The sequence below is a fragment of the Phocoena sinus genome, chromosome 5 (genome assembly GCF_008692025.1).
Source record: "Phocoena sinus isolate mPhoSin1 chromosome 5, mPhoSin1.pri, whole genome shotgun sequence".
NCBI classification, from domain to species: domain Eukaryota; kingdom Metazoa; phylum Chordata; class Mammalia; order Artiodactyla; family Phocoenidae; genus Phocoena; species Phocoena sinus.
The window spans coordinates 132,052,198-132,076,363 of NC_045767.1; the positions used below are offsets into that span (position 1 = coordinate 132,052,198).

At 42.0% G+C, this 24,166-nt stretch overlaps 1 protein-coding gene across 4 annotated transcripts in view; it reads right to left on the reverse strand.

Annotated features, from left to right (window-relative positions):
• The window catches only part of HERC5 (HECT and RLD domain containing E3 ubiquitin protein ligase 5), a 53,743-nt gene extending 38,805 nt beyond the window's left edge, over window positions 1-14,938 (reverse strand). For 2 of the 4 annotated variants that reach the window (XM_032632259.1, XM_032632261.1), the window contains exons 1-5: window positions 9,140-9,264; window positions 8,450-8,716; window positions 7,620-7,722; window positions 3,251-3,565; window positions 656-776 (exon numbers count right to left, since the gene is read on the reverse strand). In XM_032632259.1, the coding sequence (XP_032488150.1) occupies window positions 656-776; window positions 3,251-3,565; window positions 7,620-7,722; window positions 8,450-8,662 (752 nt within the window). In that variant the 5' untranslated portion in view covers window positions 8,663-8,716; window positions 9,140-9,264. Of the gene's footprint in view, window positions 1-655; window positions 777-3,250; window positions 3,566-3,851; window positions 3,951-7,619; window positions 7,723-8,449; window positions 8,717-9,139; window positions 9,265-12,735; window positions 12,879-13,838 lie in introns of those variants that run through there. The other 2 variants (XM_032632260.1, XM_032632262.1) reach the window with 2 other exon arrangements.
• Between the last annotated feature and the right edge of the window lie 9,228 nt (window positions 14,939-24,166).

Sequence of the window (24,166 nt, forward strand, 5' to 3'; positions counted from 1 at the left end):
TCTTCTATTGATCACATAATGGAAGTCACAACATTGATGTAAGAATTATTAACTGTACTTAATTAGGATTGAAGCTCAAAACATTAAATTTACTGCTTCACATTCAGCACATCTAAAATTATTATAATAATAACATGCTTTAATTAGTGGCTTAAAAAGAAAACAATGTGCATTACAAAACTGTGGTAAGGTGATTCTAAGACACTTTTGCAAACAATAATTTTATGATGCAGGAATAATACAAGAGGAAAATAACTTCTAATTCACATGATCTACTAGTAAAAAGGCTCACAAATCATTCCATGATAATTCATTTTTTTCCCAAGGTTGAAAACTATTTCTGTAAATATAACTTATAGTATTATTATGAGGGTTAAATGAGTTAATGAACGTGCAAGTCCAGTTTGGGGCTAGGTGGACTAAGCGATCACTTCCTTTAAATGCCAAAGCAACACATGGTGCAGGCAATGGGAGACATAAATTGATTTCTAGTTCATTGATAGAATTCACTTGTCCAGAATTCATCATTTACTTAAGGTGTCACTGTATAAAGCAGGCGACAAGGATCATATAAAGTAACATCTTCCAACAAAAATTATGATTGCCTTTTGAGTAAATTTAAATAATTTTTAATAAAAGAACAAACCTTCCTTACCTTGCATGTTGTATGCTGTAGTTGTACTCAAATGGTTTTCCATCTGCGGAGAGAACCAGCATGTGCTCTGCTCCTTGGTCCATGGAATGTATCTTCATTTTTTTCCCTAACTTAATGCACTCTGCAGAGCAAATCCAACCAGGAGCTGTCACCATTCTGTTACCCACTATTATTATGCATTTCATCATAATACACTTAAAACACCTGGAAAAAGTTTGCTTTTAGATTCCTGTTCAAGAAGTTCAGAAAGAGAAACTAAATTTGAAGAGCTAGAAGTGAAAAAGGCTGTAAGAAAATATATCTTAACTTTTGGGCAACACAACTCTTTTTTTTTGGTACGCAGGCCTCTCACTGTTGTGACCTCTCCCGCTGCGGAGCACAGCCTCCGGACGCGCAGGCTCAGCGGCCATGGCTCACGTGCCCAGCCGCTCCGTGGCATGTGGGATCTTCCCAGATCGGGGCACGAATCCGTGTCCCCTGCATCGGCAGGCGGACTCCCAACCACTGCGCCACCAGGGAAGCCCCCACAACTCATTTAAAAAGTAAATATATTGTGTATTCTGAGATACACTCTTTCCAAAAACAAAACAAATAACAATAATAAACCCCCTCCTGACGCTCCATCTAGAAGCCAAGGCCTATATTCTTAAAAGGAGACATTTGGTTTGGGGGGACGATTTTTAAAAAGGATGTTGTTAAAAGAATTGTTATTGACATTAGTGCACATTTAGCCCTTTATAAAAGTTAAAGATTTAAAATTGTCCACTATGCCATTTACTCTTATTTAAGTTGTTCACAAAAAGTAGGATAGGGCTTCCCTGGTGGCGCAGTGGTTGAGAGTCCGCCTGCCGATGCAGGGGACACGGGTTCGTGCCCCGGTCCGGGAGGATCCCACGTGCCGCGGAGCGGCTGGGCCCGTGAGCCATGGCTGCTGAGCCTGCGCGTCCGGAGCCTGTGCTCCGCGACGGGAGAGGGCCGCGGCAGTGAGAGGCCCGCGTACCGCAAAAAAAAAAAAAGTAGGATAGATTTGGGACCCTGTTTCAGTTTTCAGTTCTAACGAAAAAAAGTTTATTCACGTAAAAATATCAAAGCACAAACGACTTCATAATAAAAATGCTAAGAGAACCAAAACAGTTTGGTAATAAAGAAGAAATCGCCCAACAGACTAAAGTTTTTTAGAGACCCAGCATTTCAAATCAGTTGAAAAAAGGGAGGGTTTTATTCAAAAAAAGGTATTGGGACATCTGGCTAGCCAGTTTGGGGAAACAAATCAATCTAGATCCCCCTACTTCATTCCTTAAGTCAAAATAATTTACAAGTGTATCAAAATTTTAGGTTTAAAAGTAAATCTTAAAATTTGTATAAAGATGAGAACATTAAAAAAAGAAAATTGGATTGTGAATAGCTTTCTAACATAACACAAATACATAAGCCTCCGTAAAAGACTGATGAAGTAGACAATAAAATAACCTTAGCTAAAGGCAAGTCGGGGAAAATTTTACAACATATATGACCGACAAAGGCTCCTCTACTCAATATTCAAAAACTCTTCGAAATAAATACGAAAAAGATGACAACTCAATTTTTCTTCTTTTTTTTTTTTTTTTGTGGTACGCGGGCCTCTCACTGCTGTGGCCTCTCGCGTTGCGGAGCACAGGCTCCGGACGCGCAGGCTCAGCGGCCATGGCTCACGGGCCCAGCCGCTCCGCGGCATATGGGATCCTCCCGGACCGGGGCACGAACCCGTGTCCCCTGCGTCGGCAGGCGGACTCTCAACCACTGCGCCACCAGGGAAGCCCGACAACTCAATTTTTTAAAAAGCCAGGCAAAGATATGAATGAACAGGCAGTTCACCAAAAAGAAATGCGAATGACCCACAGAAAAAAAACCTCGACTCCGCTCAAGTTAAAAGTAAAACGAACAAAAGTAAAATATCTCAACAGAAGGGCAAATTTTTCAGTTAAGTGTGTGGCCATTTGCTTTCCCGCCCACCTGTAGAATGGGAGCTACGGACACCGGACCTAATCTCTACAGAGTTTACCACGGAGAAGTGCAACTGAAAGCACTCTTTAAAATGCCTGCAAACATCGTCACTGAGAACAAGATAACGCGAAAGAGGTTCTCCAAAGACTCCAAATAGGAGCGGACCGAAAAAGGGGTCAGTGAGAAACACACTTGGAACAGAAACCAACGACAGAGGAGGGCTGGCTGAGATTAAGATGCTTGCCGGTACACACCCTCCGTGCGGTCGGCGGACGCAGCCGACTACTCCTCGCCACCACCCCGCCAAACTCCACGCCCACCGGGCTCGGGGCGGGGAGAGCTCAGGGATGCTGCACGAGCCAAGCGCGAAAAGCCCCCGGGCCGAAGCGCGTCTGCGGCCTCCGCCGACCGCTGCGGCGTCGGGTCCCCTTCTGAATGTCCTTCGCGGTGAGAGAAGGACTGCACACCCACAAGTCGGGCCACTCTGCAGAGAAGCGTCCCTGCTGGCCCCGACCCGACTCCGACCCGCAGGCGCCGACCCCGGCAGCCCACCGCACTCACACACCCAGCCCGCGGCGGGAGGGCCGAGCGGCGCTGCGCCGCCCCACTCACTCGGCTTCCTGGCGCCGTCGCTCCCCGCCGGCAGCTGGTGGACCTCGACGCCGGCGCCGCCGCGCTCCAGCACAGCCAGGCGTTCGCGCGTGCAGCACATCTGGCGCGTCGCCTCGGTCCTCCGGGACAGCGCGCTGCGGAGCGGGTCGGCGCTGGGGAAGAGCCAGAGCTTCGCACCCCGCAGCTCCGCGGGCCGGGACGCGGGGACTAGCCCGGACGCCAAGCGCGCGCCGCCGCGGCCCCGCGACCTCCTCAGTGGCCTCCGCTCCATCACCGTTTTCCCGGGCTCCACGGGAGTGCCTCCGCTCTCCAGACCTTCGGAAGAGACCGAGCTGTGACGAGGCAAGGAAAGGGGGAGACGGCCGCTGCGAGAGCGCCCACGGGCCACGAGGCGTCGCGGTGCGGACGCGGAACGAGCGCAACGCACGACGGCTTCGAGGACCCGCAGCCTCCCTACCCCGCCCCTGCCCCGACGCCGGGCTTCCAATGTGCTGTTTGGGGGCGGAGCCGGCAGTGTCAGAGAGAATCGAAACTGCCTTTTTTTTTTTTTAATGTGGTCGGAATCGAAAAGGAAAAGTTAAAGGGAAACTCTATGACTCACGACTGGCTTGGACTGTGGCCAGAGTAAACAGGAAGCTGGCCGGTGAAGAGGTGGGTGGGCAGGGCTGAGAAGGTGTCCCCGGGCGGGCAGTAGCCACCTGAACTGGACAAGGTGGCCTTCGAAGAAACACTGCAATTCCACTAGGAGGAGCCCTGACACAGACGGACGTGCAGAATTTCCAGAAACTATGGTGGCCCGGAGAGCTGAAATTTGTTAAGCATTCTGTTGGGGGCTGTGCCGCAGTCTCGTGGTGAAACTAGTGCCGTACCGTACCACGGCCCACGCTGCGATCCCTGCAACCACTGATCTGCTGTCAATAAATCTTTGCCTCTTCTAGAGTTTCTTAGGAATGGACTCAAACTTGTGCGGTCTTGTGTCTGACTTTTTTCACTTAGCATAAGGCTTTTGAGATTCATCCTGTAGTGTTTCATCAGTAGTTCCCTCTTTGTTATTGAGTGGTATTCTATTATATGGATATACCACAATTTCTTTATCCATTTACCAATAGGCAGGCTTTTCAGTCCTTTCCGGTTTGTGCCCACAGAGAATAGAAGTGCTGTGAATACTGTGAACAAGTCTTTGAGTGGATAAATGTTTTCATTTCTTTGGGGTAAATACCTAAAATGGAATTGCTGGTGTCATATGGTAAGTACATGAATATCATTTTAAGAAACTACCAAACTTTTCTAAAGTGCTATACTATTTTGCATCTCCATCCAGCAGTTTATTGGAGCTCCAGTCCCTCTGTATCCTTGCCGACATTTGGTTTGGTCAGTCTTTTTAATTTTAGCAATTCAGGTAGTCTAGAGTACTATCTTATCGCAGTTTTAATTTCCATTTCCCTAACGATTAATGATATTTAGCATTTTTTCAGGTGCTTATTAGTGCTGATCTCTGTCTCTTATTTGGTGGTCTGTTCATATCTTTTGCCCATTTATTCGATTGCTTATTATCTAAGGGTTTTTTATATGTATAACAGAGTTCTTTTTTAATATTTATTTATTATTTTATTTGGCTGTGCTGGGTCTTAGTTGCTGCACAAGGGATCTTCCTTGCAGCTTGCAGGATCTTCAGTTGCAGCATGTGGGATCTAGTTCCCTGACCAGGGATCAAACCAGGGCCCCCTGCGTTGGGAGCGTGGAGTCTTAACCACTGGACCATCAGGGAAGTCCCTATAATACAACTCTTTATGTTACATATAAAGTCCTTTATTAGACATATGTTTTGAAATGTTTCCTACCAGTCTGTGGCTTGCCTTTTGATTTTATTAAAAATGTCATTTGAACTAACACAATATTGTAAAGCAACTATACTTCAATTTTAAAAAGCTATGATAAAACTAAAACAAAAAAACAAAATTACATGAAAAAATGTCATTTGAAGAGCTTAAGTTTTAATTTTGATGCAGTTTATTCATTTTTTCTTCTTTATCCATTTTTGTTTTTCTCTTACATAGTTCATGCCTTTTTTGTCTTACTTAAGAAATCTTTGCTTGACCCAAGGTAACAAAGATTTTCTTATATGTTATCTTCTAGAAGTTTTATAGCTTTAGGTCTTTGTTACATTTCAAATGAATTATTCTTTATGATGTGAGGTAAGGGAAGAGGTTCATTTTTTTATTCTTATGGATTTCCAACTGTTCCAGTTTGGAACAGTTCCACTGAATTGCCTTGGAGTCTTTGTCAAAACTGTTGGCTATATGTGATTCGATTTACTTCTGGACTTTTTATTGTGTTCCATTATCTGTATGTCCATTTTTTTTTAAATTAGTTAATTAATTTATTTATTTTTGACAGTGTTGGGTCTTTGTTGCTGCATGCAGCCTTTCTCTAGTTGCAACGAGCGGGGGCTACTCTTCGTTGTGGTGCGTGAGCTTCTCATTGCGGTGGGTGAGCTTCTCATTGCGGTGGCTTCTCTTATTGAGGAGCACGGGCTCTAGGTGCGTGGGCTTCAGTAGTGGTGGCATGCGGGCTTCAGTAGTTGTGGTTTGCGGGCTCTAGAGCGCAGGCTCAGTAGTTGTGGTGCACGGGTTTAGTTGCTCCGTGGCATGTGGGATCTTCCCAGACCAGGGCTCGAACCCATGTACTCCGCATTGGCAGGTGGATTCTTAACCACTGCACCACCAGGGAAGTCCTGTATGTCAGTTTTTACTCCAGTACCACACTGCCTTGATTACTGTAGCTTCTAATTAAGTCTCAAAATCAGTTCATTCAACTGTTCCACCATGGTCCTTCTTCAATGTTGTTTTGCCTATTTTAGGTCCTTTGCATTTCCATATACATTTTAAGATCAGTTTATCAATTTCTACAAAACAGACTGCAAGGATTTTGAAATTGCACTAAATTAGATCAGTTTCAGAAGAACTGACATGCTGATAATATTGATTCTTCTGTCCATGAGCATGTCTCTCTCCATTAATTTAAAGCTTCTTTAATCTCATTCAGCAATATTTTCAAGTTTTCAGGGAACAGTCGAACATATTTTATTAAATTTATCCTTAGTATTCTTATTTTTTGATGATATTGCAAATGGTACTTTAAATCAGTGTATGATTGTTGTGAGTATATATAAATGCAATTAATTTTTATATTGACCTTGAATCCTGACACCTTTCTATATTTACTTAATAGTTCTAGTAGTTTTTTTGTATGGATCCCTTTGAATATCCTACGGATACCCATGTAATTTATAAATAAGATAGCTTTACTGTTTCCTTTCTAATCATTATGCCCTTTCTTTTTTTTAGTTTGCCTTATTGTGTGGACTAGTACATCTAGTACAATGTTGAACAGAAGCGATGACAGACATCTTGGCCTTGTTCCCAATTTTAGTAGGAAAGCATTTGGTCTTTCACCATTAAGTATGAAGTAATCAGGCTGAGGAAGTTCCTAGTTTTCCAAGAGTATTCATCCTGCATGAGTGGCTATTCATCCTGCATGAGTGGCTGTTGAATTTTGTCAGTTTTATTCTACCTCTATTGAGGTAATGATGTGATTGTTTTTTTCTATTATAGTGAAATATAATGGATTTTCAAGTGCCTTTCTGGACTAAATCCCAGTTGGTCACAAGGTAGTATCCTTTTTATATTTTACTGGGTGTTTGACATGTTAAAACTTTGTAGAAGATTTTTGTGTCTGTTCATATGAGAGATACATGTAGTTTTCTTTGCCTGTAATGTCTTTATCTGGTTTTGGTATTAGGGTAACGCTGGCAACAGAGAATTAACTGGGGAGTGCTCTCACTACCTTTATTTTCTGAAAGAGTATATAAAGAATTGGTACGATCTCTCTTAAAATGTTTAGTACGGTTCACCCATTTGCACAGAAAAAGTAATGTTGGAGTTGAAAGGCCTGAAGAACACAACCCAAAAGTCAGGTGCCTAAGGATCCCTAAGATTTAGAAGTTACCTCTTCCCTTAAAATTCAATAGAATACATCCGGGCCTTCATTCCATTTATTGTAGAAACTAGATATATCCAAAATAACTATGGGGATTGCTGAGGGCTTATGTTTCTACTAACTACCTTACATTCTAGTGTCCTTGGTGCATTCTCTATGTCTGTTCTGTCTGTCCTCAGATGCCTGCCCTCTTTCCACATCAGCACCCCAGTATGAACTTCACCCCATAGCTTCCTTTCCCAAAGTACCACTGACACAAGGCTTCTGTGTGTGGTTTGGGATGACAATAGGCATTTATAGAATAGCTTACAGTTTAAAATTTAATATGAGATAGAAATGGCCCACAAAATTCATTTTCCACCATACTTACATCTCTCCTTGAATTCATTGTATACCATGATGCTGAAAACATATTTCATGTTCTTCATTTTTGTCCAACTGTGATTAAATGGGAGTTCCTTGTTGGGCTTAGCCTTTAACCAAAATAAAGAATGCTTCTTGGAACACAGCAATGAGCATAAGTCATTATTCATTAAATTAATAAATCCCTTAACATTTAGATTTTTCAGATAGATTGTTTGGCTAAAATCAAAACTCTGGAGACATTCCAGAATATAAAAATATATATCTATGTGCCTCAAAACATGTTGAATTAGTGCATAGTTTTATTTTTTTGACTTCAGCATGTCTTTCATATTTGCAGACAGTGTTTATTAGACTATGTACAATTTTTTTTTTTTTTTTTAAGGCAGGCCTCTCACTGTTGCGGCCTCTCCCGCTGCGGAGCACAGGCTCCGGACGCACAGGCTCAGCGGCCATGGCTCACGGGCCCAGCCGCTCCACGGCATGTGGGATCTTCCCGGACTGGGGCACGAACCCGCGTCCCCTGCATCGGCAGGCGGACTCTCAACCACTGCGGCCACCAGGGAAGCCCCCTAGATGTACGGTTTTTTAAAAATATCTGTTAGCTTTTAACATTTAGTATATTTTTAAATGATAATTATTGTTCAGGAAGTAATTCAGTAAAAAGCAAGCATTCTCATAGCAAGTTTAAGGATCAGGAAATGTTGATTCATTAAAAATGTTATCCTTGATCTCATCATGTTATTGTTTATCCCAGCACTTGTCAGCTTATTCTAACTAAAATCCGTCAACAACTTTGTACTAAGAAAAACAGAAGGATCAAAGGGTGATAGAAACCTGAGATCTGAGCCTCTCAAAGGTCACTATGACTCTGTGACTGTGGGTGACATAAATCCTTTGTTGCTGTTGATGGCTACTTGAAGTGCTTCCTCCATTCTTTTCCATTGCAGAATATTTAGGGAGGTCCAGAATATTATGACAGGTCAGTGATCTTGAGAAATCTCTTTCACTGAAAGTTTCAGGACAGCGAATAGGATTCCCACCTTCCATATGCCTTTTACATGCAGCCTTTCATTTCCTGTAAGAAAACTAAAAAGAAATAAACTTTGGTTAAGAGAGTTCATAGGAAGAGCAAAACTTAAAATGAAACGGAAGAAATCAGTCACTTCACTCAACAAATATGTATTGGGTCCCTTGTGCAAAAGAACTACATGGGACCATGTGGAGTGAAAAAAAATCATGACATTTGGTCTTGGTCCTTGATCTAGTGAGTTCAATGATCTAGTTGAGGGGAAATGATATACCTGAAAATATAACAGCAAGATACAAGGAAGTTTAGTTTAGCTCAGCTAGGAAGTATGAGGAGCTAACTCAACGGCAGGGAGAGAGGCTGGGGTGAACAGGGAAGCTTCAGAGGTCACAGCTGGCTAGTCAGTTCTCAAGGAGATGAGCTGGGTGCCATTCTAGGCAGGGGGAAAAGCCCAAGAAAAAGCCAGGGGTAGGAAAATGTAAGTGAACTCACTGAACCGTACAGCCAACAGAACACTGGACTGGGCTTCCCTGGTAGCGCAGTGGTTAAGAATCCACCTGCCAATGCAGAGGACACAGGTTCGAGCCCTGGTCGGGAAGATCCCACATGTCACGGAACCAACTAAGCCTGTGCACCACAACTACTGATCCTGCATCTCTAGAGCCCACGAGCCACACTACTGAGCCCGTGTGCCACAACTACTGAAGCCCACGCGCCTAGAGCCCATGCTCCACAACAAGAGAAGCCACCGCAATGAGAAGCCCATACACTGCAACAAAGAGTAGCCCCCGCTCGCCACAACTAGAGAAAGCCCGGGCACAGCAACGAAGACCTAACACAGCCAAAAATAAATAAATAAAATAAATTAAAAAAAAAAAAGAACCACTGGACTGAAGCAAAAGTTCCATTAAGAGAGAAGACTGGGCTTCCCTGGTGGCGCAGTGGTTGAGAGTCCGCCTGCCGAATGTGGGGGACATGGGTTCGTGCCTCGGTCTGGGAAGATCCCACGTGCTGCGGAGCGACTGGGCCCGTGAGCCATGGCCGATGGGCCCTGCGCGTCCGGAGCCTGTGCTCCGCAAACGGGAGAGGCCACAACAGTGAGGGGCCCGTGCACTGCAAAAAACAAAAAGAAACATTAAATCTAAACTATAATCTGGCTTTCATTAGTACTCACAGAAAAACGTATGCCAAGTACTTCTTAATGTCATCAGCTTCATCATTTAGAACTTCTTATTTGGTTTAAAACATTATATTTACTATTCTTGTAAAATTTCAAAAGAAATAAATGTTCAATGGAAAAAGTTGTGGACAACTTAGAAATGTATAAAATGCCACGTAAATTTCTTCTCCTCCACTACCCACTCCCTCTTCCTGGAACTAACCTCTATTTATGGTTTGATTGGTAGACCCACTGCTAACACAGACACTGCTGCGTCGTGGTGGAAATATAAAAAGGAGCCCCTTCCTCTAGACCAGTCATTCTCAACCAGGTGTGGTTTTGTCCCCCAGGGAACATTTGGTAAAATCTGGAGACATCTTTGGTTGTTAACGACTGAAGGGAGTTTTGCCTACTCGCATCTAGTGGGTAGCAACCCCATAGGCTGCTAAACATTCCTACGATGTCCAGGTCAGCGCTCCACAACAAAGAATTATCCAGCCCAAAATGTCAGTATTGCCGAGGTTGAAAAACCCTGCTCTACACTGTCAGAGCACATGGTGTAAATCTAGCCAGTTTATTCTTCCGATAACAATACATGAGAAGAGAATACTTCCCCCCCATCTGCTGCCAACTCTACATTTTATGAGAAACTTTTAACAGTTGTCAATCTGTAAGCAGACAAATATCTCATTTGCATTTGCATTTTCTTGATTACTAGAGAGGTTGAGCATATTTTCATTTATTATTATATATACACACACACATAGCCCTATCTATATCTATATCTATGTCTATGCATCAGAGATATGAATCCTTTGTTTGTCATATGTGTTCCCAGTATTTTCCTCACAGGATATAGTTTGCCTTTTAACTTAGAACAAGTATTTTTCAAACCTTAAAAAATAAAGTTGATGACACGCTGATTTATCAAATAAATGAAATGATTGACTAGGATTTATTTAAAACAAATATTAGCATGCATGATTCTCATTAAGAATATCGTGGACTATCCAAAGCGACTGCTTCCATCTGGATAAGTTCGAGAGACCAGGCCAGAGCTCCGTTTACTGTGCTGGTTGATAATTAAGGGGCATTTGGCTTTTCTCCATTTCTAAATGTTTACTTGATTATAAGTCATGCCAAAATTCAAATTCATCTAAAGAGCATGCACAATTATTGAAACTGAAGACTTGTCTGTGTGTATAACATTATTTATATTTAAACTACTGAGACCTGACTCCATATATAGTCCTAGAAAAGCCATTATATCTACTTACTTCCCCAAAAGAGGACTGAGTTCTTCTAAATCTTCTAATGATGGCTCTTGGTCCAGAAGTTTCTTAAACAGACCCAGTGGGAAAGGGAGGTTGACAACGTTAAAATTGTACAATAGAGTCCACACAGCATCCCAAAGAGGAAATATCTCTTCTTCCCAAATTTAGGGGGGGAAAAGGAGAAGGAAAAAAATCCTTAATGTATTATAAATAATCAATAATCCAAAGGATAATTAGATTAGTAAAAAAAAGGTTTGCTTCCCTTTTCTAAAAGTCAGAAATTAGAAACAAAATGGGCTTCAGGAAAATCAAAATTTGAGGTTCTTACACAGGCTATAATACAAAGTAAATTTCTTCCATAAGCTAAAATACAAATTTTAACAGTTCAGGATACTGAATAAATGGATTTGCATTTTGTTACTAATAGCACATCTGGAATATGAAAAACATGCTCAGATAGCCTTATAAACCAAGGTTTTTCACTATTTAATTTTACAGTCTTTGTCTTCAAATTCATGTACAAAAATGACGCCAGGAAGGAAGGGTACACTTTATCTACACCTGCAGTGGGCACCAGGCATGTCAGGTGTGTGCCAGAGAAATGTTCCCCTGTGATGCAGCCTCGACCTAGACGTGCTTACAGGGATAAGCATATGGGTCAGGGAAGGTGACTGATGCCATTGACTGTGAGGGTCTGCGGAAAGGAAGGAAAAAGTCCTGATGAAATCTCTTAAATTTGCATAGTGCCCTAAAGTTTTCATGGTGCTTCACACTTTGATATACCTTGTTTTAATCTCACAACAGCTCTGGAAAGCAGGCAGAACAGAAATTATGACAGCTGTTTTATAGGTGAGGAAACTGAAAACTCAGAGAGGCTAAATTACACAGCCATCAGCACTCAAGACTAGAACTCTGGGCTTCTAACCCCACATGGTTGCTTCCTTCACTATCCTACCGTGTTTCTCAACAACTATTACACTTAAATCAGCAGCCCTATAATTTCAAAATTTGCTGAAGTTCCTGGTGTTTTAGTCTTATCGCTCCATCTACATATATAAAAATTTCAAGAGGAAAGAGACTGTGTTACACACTAACTTGATTCTTCTACAATATGTAATACAATGTGGGAACCTCAAGAAACAGTCGGCAAAACTCGTTGATTGATAAAAATACTACCCACTGGCACACCCTGGCCATTCCTATCTTTTAGAGGTTCATTCTTTCTCAGAAAGATACAAAACAGGGCTTCCCTGGTGGCGCAGTGGCTGAGAGTCCACCTGCTGATGCAGGGGACACGGGTTCGTGCCCCGGTCCGGAAGATCCCACATGCCGCGGAGCGGCTGGGCCCGTGAGCCATGGCCGCTGAGCCTGCGTGTCCGGAGCCTGTGCTCCGCAACGGGAGAGGCACACAGCAGTGAGAGGCCCGCGTACCGCAAAAAAAAAAAAAAAAAAAAAAAAAAAAAAAAAAAAAAATCTGGGCCTGAGATTCTGCTTTCTAACAGCTCCAGGTAACGCTGGGGCTTCTGCGCCGGCAGAGTGTTTTGAGTAGCAAGGCTTTATGTGACCTAATTTCACATTAGTATATGTTGTGTTCGTGTTACAGTATATGGTATACTTTTCTGTTCTGAAAAAACCATAAGAAAACAAATAAAAAACTTACATTGACAGGAAACCGCACGTAGGAACCCTCTTCAGGATATACGAACATCCCATATTCTTTCTTGGTCATATCTTCAAATACACGGGGAAGAACTCGGACTTCACCCCTTCTCCCACAGAACGAATTCCTTTAATAAATTCAACCTGAGGAAAGAGAACACAGTCCCAGGTCCAGATTTAAAATATAATGCCTTGACCTTTACGGAAAAGTTTCAAACCTGCCATCACCAGGATTCCCAGAATCTGCTCTCCTTACCTAACTTGTACTCTGCTCTCCTCAATCTGCTTCTGAGCAGCGGATGCCATGAACCTAATTACTGTCAGGTTACTGTATAGTGAGCGCATGGGTCCCTTCCACGGCTACGTGAACCAAGTGAAGCGGGATTCTAGCGAGGCTCAGCATTCTCCAGTTATGTCAACCAGTGTCTTGAACCAAATTTTGATGTGCTTCAAACCCCTGGGCCACTAAGTTCCTCAATTCTTCTATCTTGCTTATCTTCCTCTCATCATTCAGGCTTTAAAACTTGGGCTCCAGTCAACAATTATTTGGTTTCTCCTGCCTCTCCCCTCATTAGGACTTAAGATAAACAGCCCTCCCCATCAGCCTGGGCATGACACCTTTGTAGGAACCTTCAGAGCTGACTGCCCAGAATGCTCTTGTGGGCGTCAATAAGAACAGGTCCCTCTTTTCTAAAGTCTACCTCTGAGCTCTGTACTTGAGTGCTGTCCTGGGTTTCCTACTACCTCTCTAACTACTCCTTCCATCCTTCCCTTTCTGTCTGTTTATTTTTATCTTTTTAATACAAGTCTCAGCAAGCTTCACTAAGAGTTCTCTTTCTCTTCTGTTTGCCTAGAAGATTACTTACTGGCACTGTGATCAACCAACTCCTTGGCCACTGTCCATCATCTCCAAGGGCCTGCCTCACATTCCATCCAGATCCCAATAATAAATTAAACTTGCTTCTGATCTTCCTATTTCTGCTCATTTACACTAGCAAGTCCATCTTTGCCACGGTCAGGACCTGCTCATAAAGGGCCTTGACAACCTTGCCTTGTTCAGAGTCTATATTTTGATTGGATTTGTCTTGAAGTTTGCCTTCTTACCTCTTCGTCATCTCCTGCAGGCAGAATCATTTTCTATTGATTTCCTCATAATGAAGATTTGAAGGAAAATAGGTACAGAGGGAGACAACAACTAGAGAGTCTGGCTTATAAAATAGTTTCTGTGTTTTCCATTAGAGTCCCTATGCTGGGGAGCATACCTCTCCTCTCTGAGGCCCACCCTCAGGTTCTGACTTCTCTGAGAACTTAACTCTTCCCCTCATGGCTGATATCAGGAAAGGTCCCTCCCTTCTGGACGGATGCCAGCCCTCACCTACAAAGTTAGTCATTATTCTGTGGGCAAACGATCTGAGGTACCGCACAGTGAAAACCCTACAGGTGCCCACAAAGGGTGAAGTGAAGGATGCCGAGAACTGGAACCAATATACTGGAAAGTCTACGACTAAAACTAGAGCCAAAAGGTAGGATAAGTACCTGTTGCACCTGCTGCTTGCTGATCGCATTCACAGCCCCAATTCTTCACCCCTCCTTGACCCAGGTCTCTTGTGTGTGACTTTGCAGTTCCCCTCATTAAAGAGCCTGAGTATATTTTGCCAGCCCTTGACCTGAGTTCAGCCATGTGACTTGCTTTGACTAAAGCAATGTTTGTCATGTGACTGGGCTTCCTGTCTTGTACCTCTGACAACGCTGTGAGAACATGTTTGCGGGTCCCAGGAAGAAGATGGAAGACATAGGAACCAGGGCCCCGGGCCAAACTGCCGTAGGCAGGCCTAGCCTAGATCAGCCAATCCCTAGCTAACTCGCAAACAAGTACACAAGTATAGACAAAACCTGCAAAGCCACCCAGATGAGCTCAACTTAGATTAGCAGACCCTCAGCTGAATCGCAGATCTATACAATTATTATTTTAAGTCACTGTGCTTTGGGATGGTTCATTAAGCAGCATTTCTGTAGCCATAGGTAACTAATAGTTAACTCATAACCCCAGTGTTCAGTTAAACACCCCATAGCTTTTCTCTGAAGGGGAAGCAAGGAATCCTGGAAACCATTAGGCTGATAACTATAGTTGCAAACACAGGCTCTTCCTGTGCTACGTTATATAAATGTTTCCCTCCCACATTGGTAAACGTATCCAAGGAGGCTTTTTACTGCATCACTAATATTTTCCGGAGGTCAGTGACTTCAGCTTGGCTTAACTGACGCAGAGCATCTTCAACTAGGTGACTCTGTCTGACTCCAAGTGTAAATGGAGGGGATTCATCCTTTCCTTGCAGAATTATTTGCCCCAAATCCATGCAGTCTATCCCTTCTGATTCCTAGAAAAAGAGATATTTTAGGAATCCTCATAGGAATACTAGGAATTGTGTAATATTTCAAATAAACATATTTTATATAGCACACATTTATGCCTACCATTGCTATATACACTCATATTGTAATTATTTAAGGAAAAGAACATCGTGTCTATATTATGGGAGATAAAGAGATGGCAGGATCTGTGGCATCTAGGAACTGTATATAGGGGATTACTCACCATGGATGTACAGCTAAGTAGTCTCAGATCACTTATTATAGGAAACATAATCCTTACAGGCAACAGTGGTATTAAACATGCTGAAGCATTCATCTGGTGTCATCCACTTCGCAGTCTTGCCACCATAATCCTCAAAAATATAAAGACAGGGCTTCCCTGGTGGCGCAGTGGTTGAGAGTCCGCCTGCCGATGCAGGGGACACGGGTTCGTGCCCCGGTCCGGGAAGATCCCACATGCCGCGGAGCGGCTGGGCCCGTGAGCCATGGCCGCTGAGCCTGCGCGTCCAGAGCCTGTGCTCCGCAACGGGAGAGGCCGCAACAGTGAGAGGCCCGCGTACCGCAAAAAAAAAAAAAATTAATTAAAAAAATAAGGGCAGTGGAGGAGCTCAGACGTGTCAGATGTAGGAAGAAGACTAGAGGAAAGGCTTTCCCAGAGAAAATCCACGCCTCTGCTTCAAATACCTGTGATCCATCTACTGAATTTGCATGGGAACTCCCTAAAAAGATGTCACTGGTGGCCTCATTTTGTAGCTAGCATTCTTCTTGGCCACCCAATACAGTACTTCCATGTAGCTTTTCTGAATTCTCAACATTTCCTTACCAATTTAGTCCCATAATCTTGATTCTGCTGAACTCCCTTGGATTAGAAATCAGGTGTTGGACTTGCTATCCTTGGTTTGACCTCAACACTCCTCTAGGGCTTCTGCTTTATCCCAAGGACAGTAAAGGAGTATTTAGGATTTATAAACCAATGCAACCCTCTTGGGGCCTGTCCTGCAATAGTGACAGCAAGACAGGTGGATAACAGCTGTGCTATCCCAGGTTTCCAGGCTGAGTGTGGTTACCCATATAAGCCCTCTACCAGCATCTGAGACAAGTGTGCCTGTGGCTCTAGGCCTGGGCAAGCCCTGTCCCAGACCTCTGCCACCACTAAGTACTGGGACTGTGATACACGATGCCCCTAGTTTCTTCTGCTTGTTCCTTAAGATGTTTGTTGTAAAGAAATTCCAGGTTTGCAGGGAAATGGAAAAGTGCCATTTCTGGTCCTTCCTGCTGGTGGGTCTTCTCTTCCTTTGGTCCAGGAGTCTGCAGCTCTGGGATGCGTCGTGATTCTGACTGCCGAGCAACGTGTCCTGCGGCTCTGAGTGACAGGGAGTGTCCAGCAAAGCCCTCCACTGACTATAGCAGGGAGAGGTGTATGTGGCCTGTTGTAGGCCCCCCTTCTGTCACCTAGCCAAGAACTGGACTGGAAACCTGCAGCTTAACTTATTTTCCAGTTCCTCTATTCCCATTCTCCATGTACTGGTTTCCCCTCTCTACATTTATGCATTTGAATTGGTAATACAGTTCGGAGCTTATAATTTTTACTACATTCATCATCTCTCCCTTGGAAGACAGGATTCTGGCGTATGCTTTCTAACTTCACCCTTGACAGCTACAACTAGAGTTTTCTTGTCCTCAAATCTTCCCTAATGCTTCATAATATGCAACCTGCCTGGGTCCACTGTCCATGCAACCCTCATTAACACAGTAGATAGGTTAGATAGAGCGCTGCTGTAGAAGAAAGTACCATGTAGGGAAGGACTTTTTTTTTTTTTTTTTTTTTTGCGGTACGCGGGCCTCTCACTGTTGCGGAGCACAGGCTCCGGACGCGCAGGCTCCGCCGCTCCGCGGCATGTGGGATCTTCCCAGACCGGGGCACGAACCCGTGTCCCCTGCATCGGCAGGCAGACTCTCAACCACTGCGCCACCAGGGAAGCCCGGGAAGGACTTTTTTAAAGGACACTTACAGGGCAGTTAGGCTTCTCAAGGAAAGACAATCTATTTTCTCTCATTACCAGGGATGTTAGGAAAATTTTTAAAAGGGGTAGCTGGGAAACAAAAGAGGAGATGATTCAGTCAAATCTCCTTGTAAACATGCTGATGACAGACACTAATAACCTCAACTAAAGGAAGAGTCCTTATCTACAGAATGCTTTTAGCAGGATGTGCCTTGTCCATCTAGGTTGCTTATTATAAAGAAGCATGGAATTTACAGATTTATGGGGCATGGCTCACTGGAAAATGTCATGTAAGCTATATAATTAATAGGGTATATAAAGGAAATGTTTGATAACTGAAATGGCTCATTTTGTGCATGTGATGTCCCAGACCTCTCCATGTCTCACCATGTGAGTCTTTAAAGTACAAATATCATAGATAAACAGATACAAACCTTTCCTGAGGAATGGCCTAGAAAACAAGCCTCAGCAATCACGAAAATGTTTGGGAAATCTTCAGCATAATGTCTGGGGGTAGGGGCTGGGATGAGGATTATAGATACGTTAACTAAAAGCTCAGGCTGATGGCGATAAGAGACAGAAAACAGCATGCAAATGTTGTGTGGGAACAATACAGCTACGAGAGAAGAAGCAGAAGGGAGAGTAAGTGGAAAGCAGAATAAACTCACTGAATAAAGAAGATGTGGCACATATATACAATGGAATATTACTCAGCCATAAAAAGAAACGAAATTGAGCTATTTGTAATGAGGTGGATGGACCTAGAGTCTGTCACACAGAGTGAAGTAAGTCAGAAAGAGAAAGACAAATACCGTATGCTAACACATATATATGGAATTTAAGAAAAAAAAATGTCATGAAGAACCTAGGGGTAAGACAGGAATAAAGACACAGACCTACTAGAGAACGGACTTGAGGATATGGGGAGGGGGAAGGGTAAGCTGTGACAAAGCGAGAGGCATGGACATATATACACTACCAAACATAAGGTAAATAGCTAGTGGGAAGCAGCCGCATAGCACAGGGAGATCAGCTCGGTGCTTTGTGACCACCTAGAGGGGTGGGATAGGGAGAGTGGGAGGGAGGGAGATGCAAGAGGGAAGAGATATGGGAACATATGTATATGTATAACTGATTCACTTTGTTATAAAGCAGAAACTAACACACCATTGTAAAGCAATTATACTCCAATAAAGATGTAAAACAAAACAAAAAAAAGAAATAAACTCACTGAATGGCTCACAGGCACTATCCGGGAAGAAAAGATACCACTTGCGGCTTACAAATCAAGCTCCAAGACTCTTAAGCAAATATGAAAATCGAAAGACTAACACTAAGAACAGAGTAGTAACTAAAACTGGATTGAGGAAGAGAATGAAGGGAGTGGGAAAGAACAGTTACTAGATAATTTCAGTATTCCTCATAGTAGAAGAACAACGAATATTAGCTACAGAGTATGAGGATTCAGGGACTTCCCCGGTGGTCCAGCGGTTAAGAATCCACCTTCCAATGTCGGGGACGCGGGTTCGAGCCCTCTTCGGGGAACTGGGATTCGCACATGCTGTGGGGCATCTAAGCCTGCGTGCTGCAACTACTGAGCCCATGCACCACAACTAGAGAGTCCACGTGCCGCAACTACAGAGCCCACGCACTCTGGAGCCCACGCCACAACTACAGAGCCCACCTGCTCTGCAGCCTGCATGCCACAACTTGAAAGAAGCTCGCAGGCCACAACTAGACAGAAGCCCACGCACTGCAACAAAGAGCCCGCACGCCGCAACTAAGACCTGATGGGGCCAAAATAGATTAATAAATAAAAAGAGTATAGGATTCAGGCATTATGTAATAATAAGAAACATAATTAAAATTAAACTGAAATGTCATGATTAAGCCATCACATCTGGAAAAGATCACAATGCTTAGTAACACTGCATTGGTCACAGTGTGTGAAAGAGGCTTTTCATACGTGGCTGGTAGCAACATAAGTTGGTACAACCACTACATACAGTAATTTGGCAACATTTAATTATTAAAGGAAAAAGATTAAGCATCATTCTGCCTTCGTATATGACTGATATTTTTCAGGGTAACCAAATGGCCCTGATAGACAAGGAAAAGTTCTTTACAAAATTCCAGTTAATACTTTTGATAGGAATGATAAGATCAGAAATATCACCATTTTTCAAACTTTAACAATGCAATTATTCATTAAAGGTTGATGGAATGCATGTATCTTTTCAAATTCAACTATATACGCAGGAGTGGAATTTCTGGGTCATATGCCAATCTCCCAATTCATCCCATCCCCACCTTTCCCCCTTGGTATCCATATGTTTGTTCTCTACCTCTGTGTCTCTATTTCTGCTTTGTAAATAAGATCATCTATACCACTTTTCTCAGATTCCACATATGTGAATTAATATACGATATTTCTTTTTCTCTTTCTGACTTACTTCACTCTGTATGACAGTCTCTAGGTCCATCCATGTCTCTACAAATGACCCAACTTCATTCCTTTTTATGGCTGAGTAAAACTCCATTGTACATATGTACCACACCTTCTTCATCCATTCCTCTGCTGATGGGCATTTACGTTGCTTCCATGCCCTGGCTACTGTAAATAGTGCTGCAATGAACACTGGGGTGCATGTGTCTTTTTGAATTCTGGTTTTCTCTGGATATATGCCCAGTAGTGGGACTGCTGGGTCATATGGTAGTCCTATTTTTAGTTCTTTAAGGAACCTCCATACTGTTCTCCATAGTGGCTGTATCAGTTTACACTCCCACCAACAATGCATGAGGGTTCCCTTTTCTCCACAGCCTCTCCAGCATTTACTGTTTGTAGATTTTTTTTTTTTTTTTTTTTTTTTGTGGTACGCGGGCCTCTCACTGTTGTGGCCTCTCCCGTTGCAGAGCACAGGCTCCGGACGCGCAGGCTCAGCGGCCATGGCTCATGGGCCCAGCCGCTCCGCAGCATGTGGGGTCTTCCCAGACCAGGGCACGAACCCGTGTCCCCTGCATCGGCAGGCGGACTCTCAACCACTGTGCCACCAGGGAAGCCCCTGTAGATTTTTTTGATGATGGTCATTCCGACTGGTGTGAGATGATACCTCATTGTAGTTTTGATTTGCATCTCTCTAATAATTAGTTACGTTGAGCAGCTTTTCATGTGTTTGTCAGCCATCTGTATGTCTTCTTTGGAGAAATGTCTATTTAGGTCTTCCACCCATTTTTTGATTGGGTTGTGTTTTTTTTTTTTTTGATATTGAGCTGCATGAGCTGTTTGTATATTTTGGAGATTAATCCTTTGTCAGTTGTTTTGTTTGCAAATATTTTCTCCCATTCTGAGGGCTGTGTTTTCATCTTGTTTATGGTTTCCTTTGCTGTGCAAAAGCTTTTAAGTTTAATTAGGTCCCACTTATTTATTTTTGTTTTTATTCTCATTACTCTAGGAGGTGGGTCAAAAAATATCCTGCTGTGATTTATGTCAAAGAGTGTTCTTCCTATGTTTTCCTCTAAGAGTTTTATAGTATCTGGCCTTACATTTAGGTCTTTAATCCACTTTGCATTTATTTTTGTGTATGGTATTAGGGAGTGTTCTAATTTCATTCTTTTACATATAGCTGTCCAGTTTTCCCAGCACTACTTATTGAAGAGACTGTCTTTTCTCCATTGTATACTCTTGCCTCCTTTGTCATAAGTTAACTGACCATAAGTGTATGAGTTTATTTCTGAGCTCTCTATTTGGTTCCATTAATCTATGTGTCTGTTTTTGTGCCAGTACCATACTGGTTTGATTACTGTAGCTTTGTAGAATAGTCTGAAGTCAGGAAGCATGATTCCTCCAGCTCTGTTCTTCTTTCTCAAGATTGTTTGGGCTATTAGGGGTCTTTTGTGTTTCCATACAAATTTTAAAATTACTTGTTTTAGTTCTGTGAAAAATGCCATTGGTATTTTGATAAGGGTTGCATTGAATCTGTAGATTGCCTTGGTTAGTATGGTCATTTTAACAATATTGATTCTTCCAATACAAGAACACAGTGTATCTTTCCATCTGTTTGTGACATCTTTGATTTCTTTCATCAACGTCTTACAGTTTCCAGAGTACAGGTATTTTGCTTCCTTACGTAGGTTTATTCCTAGCTTTTTATTCTTTTTGATGTAAATGGGATTGTTCCCTTAATTTCTCTTTCTGATAGTTCATTGTTAGTGTATAAAAATGCAACAGATTACTGTATATTAATTTTGTATCCTGCAACTTTACTGAATTCATTGATGAGCTCTAAGAGTTTTTTGGTGGCATCTTTAGGATTTTCTATGTATAGCATCATGTCATGGGCAAACAGTGACAGTTTTACTTCTCGCTTTCCAATTTGGATTCCTTTTATTTCTTTTTCTTCTCTGATTGCTGTTGTTGGGACTTCCAAAACGATATTGAATAAAAGTAGTGAGAGTGGGCATCCTTGCCTTGTTCCTGTTCTTAAAGAGAATGCATTCAGCTTTTCACCATTGGGTATGATGTTAGCTGTGGGTTTTTTCATATAACGGCCTTTATTAAGTTGAGGTGGGTTCCCTCTATGCCCACTTTCTGGAGAGTTTTTATCATAAATAGACGTCGAATTTTATCAAAAGCTCTTTCTGCATCTATTGAGATGACCGGATGGCTTTTATTCTTCAATTTGTTAATGTGGTATATCACATTGATTAATTTGTGTATACTGAAAAATCCCTGCATCCCTGGGATAAATCCCGCTTGATCGTGGTGTATGATTCTTTTAATATATTGTTGGATTTGGTTTGCTAGTATTTTGCTGAGGATTTTTGCATGTATGTTCATCAGTGACATTGGCCTGTAATTTTCTTTTTTTGTGGTATCTTTGTCTGGTTTCGGTATCAAGGTGATGCTGGCTTCATAGCATAAGTTCAGAAGTGTTCCTTACTCTGCAATTTTTTGGAGTAGTTTGAGAAAGACAGGTGTTAACTCTTCTCATATCAGCATTATTTACAATTGGTAATATATGAAAGCAACCTGTGTCCATCAATGGATGAATGGATAAGAAAGATGTGGTATATATATACACAGGAATACTACTAAGCCATTAAAAATAATAAAATCTTGCCATTTGCAGCAACATGGATGGACTTGGAGGGCATTATGCTAAGTGAAGGAAGTCAGACAGAGAAAGACAAATACTAAATGATATCACTTATATATGGAATCTAAAAAATACAACAAACTAGTGAATGAAACAGAAAAGAAGCAGACTCACAGATAGAACAAACTGGTGGTTACCAGTGAGGAGAGGGAAGTAGGGAGGGGTAATATAGGGGTAGGGAAGTAAGGGGCACAAATCATTAGATATAAAATAAGCTACAAGCATATACTGTACAACATGGGGAATATAGCCAATAGTTTATAATAACTATAAATGAAGTATAACCTTTAAAAAATGTGAATCATTATATTGTACACCTGTAACTTATATAATATTGTACACAAACTGTGATTTAATTATTTATAAAAAGGTTGATGGGAAATATTACAATGGAAGAATGTGTTCACCACCTGAACCCACTGATTAATCTCAGCATGAACAAAAGTGAAGCAACCAGAAATAATGTACTGAAGTATGGCGAGGTGAAAAGAAATTGGGCCTGGGATTTGCTTTAAAATATTACACTTTAGCAAAAATAGTAACAATTACAAAAATAACAAAAATGATAAATGAAGAAAGTATGGCAAAATGTTAATGATGGCTGAACATTTGTGCTGTGGTTGAATACAGCATTATCTATATTTTGTATATGTTTGAACATTTTACACAATAAAAAAGTAAGACATACATACCAGCATTTTTATATGGGAATCAGCTTGCAATAATTTAATTTTGGAGAGCAAATTAAAGTCAAATGGAGGGCTTCCCTGGTGGCGCAGTGGTTGAGAGTCCACCTGCTGATGCAGGGGACACGGGTTTGTGCCCCGGTCCGGGAAGATCCCACATGCCGCGGAGCGGCTGGGCCCATGAGCCATGGCCGCTGAGCCTGCGTGTCCGGAGCCTGTGCCCTGCAACGGGAGAGGCCACAACAGTGAGAGGCCCGCGTACAGAAAAAAACAAACAAACAAACAGGAGGCTGCCCATGGGCATAGATTGCCAACCCATGATCTAGTAGGTAAAAACAAGTAATCAGGCACCTAGGATACAGTTTTGATTGGAGAAGGACTTAAGGGGCTCAAGAAGGCTTCCCAGAAGAAGCAATGCTAGAAAATCAATGTTATAAATAAGCCTCCATCACATCCAATTAATCCAAATTAATCCAAGAGATAGAAGGCAGGAAATAAGAAATCTACAAATGTAAATTAAGGAAATAAAAAGCAGATATATAGGAGAGAAGATCAACAAATTTAAAGGTTGGGTCTTACAAAAAAACCTTCCTGGTAAGACTGAACCAAAAAAAAAAAAAAAAAAAGATATATATAACTAATATCAAGAATGAAAAATATGATGAAACTACAAATTGTAATGTCCACTTTTTCTAAACAAAAGGAGTCCATTACCAAACATCTTTTTAAGTCGTCATAAAGTTTCTCACTTTTTAAATCTCCAATTATTTTATGTCAAACATTTCCCTTTTACTTTTAAAAATATTTGACTCCTCAGGATTCTTATTTGTCTTTTTAAAACTCTAACTGGCCATTCACAAAAGCATCAAAAACAATAAAATACTTAGGAAGAAATTTAACCAAGGAGGTGAAAGATCTGTACACTGAAAGCTATAAGATTATGATGAAAGAAATTGAAGAAAACACAAATAAATGAAAAGATATCCAATGTTCATGGATTGGGAGAGCATTGTTAAAATGTCCATACTACCTAAAGCCATCTATAAACGCAATGCAATCTCTCTCACAATTCTAATGGCATTTTTCACAAAATAGAAAAAACAATCCTAAAATCTGTATGAGACCACAAAAGACCCTGAATAAACAAATCAATCCTGAAAAGAAGAACAAAGCTGGAAGTATCACATGTCCTGATTTACAGCTATACTACAAAG